The following is a 3,778-nucleotide window of genomic DNA, read 5'->3' as shown; positions in this document are numbered from 1 at the left end:
GCGATTCGCGATTTTGCGCTATCATACTGGGTGTATGGTCGGCTGTGTGCGATTTTGCGAGTGTGGTAAAATCGCATAACAGCCGAGCATACACCCAGCAGCGCTGCTGATGCCTGAACGGTATGTGGAATGAAGTGGGCGGGCATCGGGAGGCCACTATGGCATGGGGCAAGCACTATGGGCAGTCTATCTGAAGTGTACCTGGCGTATAAGACCACCCCCCACTTGGAGGCATATTTTTCAGGGCCAAAAAATCGTCTTATACGCCGGCAAATACGGTATGTTTCCTCTTATTTTTGATTCATTGGAAATAATTTCTTTCCAGTTAGATTGCCAATATTACATGGTGTCCCTGCCTATGAGAAGGGCTGGAATATTGAGAAACTAAAAGAAATTGAGAGCTGTGGGATTAGGGTCATTGCTTTCTGTTCTTATGCTTTGTGCAGTGTCTCCTTTTCTTTTAGATCTCATTTGCCCTTGGGCCCTCTAGATCATATTTATCGATTAAGTAAATGAATACATAAATAGATGAAGAGTTGGGTAAAAAATAAATTTAATCAATACACAGATACCAGAATAAAAGAAAAATTAAGAGAGAAATGTTTCTTTCATATTCAGTTTATCCATGATCTATTTTTTTCCTTAAAATTTCAATAAGCAGAACTTAAGGATGCACACATGTTTGCTGATAAGAAAAGTCAGGATAGTTTTTGATCCACAAAGCTTATGTCTACAAGAACATAACATCAATACTTTTAAAGGTCAATCAGTTTATAATTTGCTACTCAAGTGAAATTTGAATTACACTGTAGACTTCCCCTGCTGGGTACGAATGGGTGGAAGAGCAGAAAACCTGGGCTTGAATAGCCACAGGTTCCATTTGCCTCTCTTGCAGTGCCCTGATTGGTATCTTGAAATTCTCATGTTTTCCACAGGGGGCATTTCCAGCTCGTTTGAAGAAAGTGCTGATTGTGGGAGCACCCATATGGTTCCGAGTGCCCTATTCCATCATCAGCCTCCTCCTGAAGGACAAAGTCCGGGAGAGGGTAAGGCAAGCTAGCTTTATTTTATTTGGGGTGGATAGAGATTTCCATCTCTGCTGTTGAAACATGCCAGTTTTCTACCTTCAAAAAAAATTCCTGTTGTCTTGTCTTCCAGAGCGCTTTCTGCTTTTGTCAGTGTATTCTCTGCTTTATTCTTTTTTTGTTGTTAGTCTTCACCTGATATTGATTTTTAGAGAGTGGAAAGGAAGGACAGAGATAGAGAGAGAAAGAAACATTGATGTGAGAGATACACATCGATCGGTTGCCTCACACATGCACCCGACTTGGGGATAGAGTCTGCAACCAAGGTATGTGACCTTGACTGGAATCAAACCTGAGACCCTACAAGTCCATGGGCTTATACTCTATCCACTGAGTCAAACTGACTAGGGCTCTGCTTTATTCTTTCTTGGCTCAGTACAAGCTGGCTCTCCCACTGCATTACAAGTTCCTTTGAAGTTAGTAACTGGACACTCTCCCATCATAGCATTTTGCATAAAAATAGTACTGAAGGAGTGTGTTCACTGAGTAACTTAGGGATAGCTACTACCAAAATTTAGCCTAATACTATACAGACCTTTAATATTTAACAATCTTATCTAATAAAAGAGAAGCATGCAAATTGACCGTACCTCCACTATGCCCACAAGCCACACCCACCAGCCAATCAGAGCAACTATGCAAATTAACCCAACTAAGATGGCGGCTGGTGGCCACGGAGCTGGAGCGAGCAGGAGGCTTGGGTTGCCCTGGCAATGGAGGAACCCAAGCTTCCCGCTGGCCCTGGCCTGCCGTGGCCTCAGCTCAAGGCTACAAAGTTTCAATTATAGAGGAAAATAAATCCCAGATACCTGCTTCCAGCTGGCCTGGTCTCTGCTCACAGAGGTGCTGAGAAAAAAAAAAGGAGAGGCTGGGAGCTTGGGTTGCTGCGGGGCTTGTCCAGCCTGTAAACAGCCATCAGCCTCTCACCCAGGCTGGCCACACCCCCATGGGGTGAGGGTCCCCTCTGGGGGGCTTTACCAGCCTTCAAACAGTCATCAGCCCCTCACCCAGGCTGGCCAGGCTCCCCAGCAGGACCCCCCCTCCCCCCGAAGGGGCAATGGCCAGCCTGAAAATGGCCCTCAGCCCCTCACCCAGGCTGGCCAGGCACTCCAGTGGGACCCCCACCCTGATCCAGGACACACTTGGGGGCAAACCAGCCAGCCCCCACCTGTGCACCAGGTCTCTATCCTATATAATAAAAGGGTAATATGCAAATTGACCCTAACAGCAGAACGACTGGTCATGTGACACACACTGACCACTAGGGGGCAGACGCTCAATGCAGGAGCTACCCCCTGGTGGTCAGTGTGCTCCCACAGGGGGAGCTCTGCTCAGCCACAAGCCAGGCTGATGGCTGCCAGCACAGCGGTGGTGGTGGGAACCTCTCCCACCTCCTCAGCAGCGCTAAGGATGTCCGACTGCAGCTTAGACCTGCTCCCCGCTGGCAAGTGGACATCCCCCGAGGGCTCCCAGACTGCCAGAGGGATGTCTGACTGCCAGCTTAGGCCTGATTCCCTGGGGAGTGGGCTTAAGCCAGCAGGTGGACATCCCCCGAGGGTTCCCAGACTGCGAGAGGGCACAGGCCAGGCTGAGGGACCCCTCCCCCTTCCCCAGTGCACAAATTTTTGTGCACTGGGCCTCTAGTGTATAATATAATTGCATTAGTTGAACAGGTGTTTGACTTTGTTCAACAAGAAATACCATTCAGCCAAAACCGGTTTGGCTCAGTGGATAGAGCGTCAGCCTGCAGACTGAAAGGTCCCAGGTTCGATTCCGGTCAGGGGCATGTACCTGGGTTGCGGGCACATCCCCAGTGGGAGATGTGCAGAAGGCAGCTGATCCATGTTTCTCTCCCGTTGATGTTTCTGACTCTCTATCTCTCTCCCTTCCTCTCTGCAAAAAATCAATAAAATATATTTTCAAAAAAAGAAAGAAATACCATTCAGTCCTAGACCACCAAGGGGGCAGAGAAGAATATTTCACTATGTCTCTTTCTACCTAAATTTCTGGCATTTTCTCTTCAGTGCCTGGGCAAACCCTCTATCCACTGAGCCAAACCGGCCGGGGTATGGCATTTTCTTTTGTTGCTTCCTAACTTCAAAAGTGTTATCTTAATTCCATTATTCTGTGAGTGTTCCAGGACCCAAAGATTATGGTTTTATAATTCACTCATTCATTTCTACCCTTGAAAGAAAGGGCATATGAAACATTGACACAATTGGATTTAAGATAATAAAGTTGTTGTGGGATGTTATCAGAGATTTTTGTAGTATAGGATTATGAGGTTATATGAATAATAATAATGCAGGTCTTTATAGTTGAGGTGACTTGAGTTGGCAAGGGGAAACTGATTTGGTTCTATGGAACTGCTTAGGGACCTAATGACTCAGAGTAAGGGAGATCTTTCCTAATATAACTCTTTGAGGAAACTCCTTAGGCAAGTTTTTACACTTTTATATTCAAACATAAATGCGTGTATAAACTCAAAATATATTGAGGACCCTTACAATCTAGGCTCTGGGCCTTGGGAATGAAAAATTGCGGAAGACAGTCCTTATCTTAGAGTTCATGGTCCTACTGGGGACAGAGACCGACAAGTGCAGAGAGAGGAGTGTGGCTCTGCAGGAGCATGCAGGAGAACATTGCCTGGGCAGATGTGATTCATGAGCTATAAGCTGTCCTTAGAGGCTGAG

At 46.5% G+C, this 3,778-nt stretch overlaps 1 protein-coding gene across 1 annotated transcript in view; it reads left to right on the top strand.

Moving 5' to 3' along the window:
- Positions 1 to 3,778, top strand: part of PTPN9 (protein tyrosine phosphatase, non-receptor type 9) — a 117,375-nt gene that overhangs the window by 76,462 nt on the left and 37,135 nt on the right. Inside the window, exon 5 of the mRNA XM_006774580.2 lies at positions 936 to 1,046. Within this exon, the coding sequence (XP_006774643.1) occupies positions 936 to 1,046 (111 nt within the window). The remainder of the gene's footprint in view (positions 1 to 935; positions 1,047 to 3,778) is intronic.

Source organism: Myotis davidii, unplaced genomic scaffold (assembly GCF_000327345.1).
Source record: "Myotis davidii unplaced genomic scaffold, ASM32734v1 scaffold687, whole genome shotgun sequence".
Lineage (NCBI taxonomy): Eukaryota > Metazoa > Chordata > Mammalia > Chiroptera > Vespertilionidae > Myotis > Myotis davidii.
This window is presented reverse-complemented; position numbering and strand designations above follow the sequence as displayed.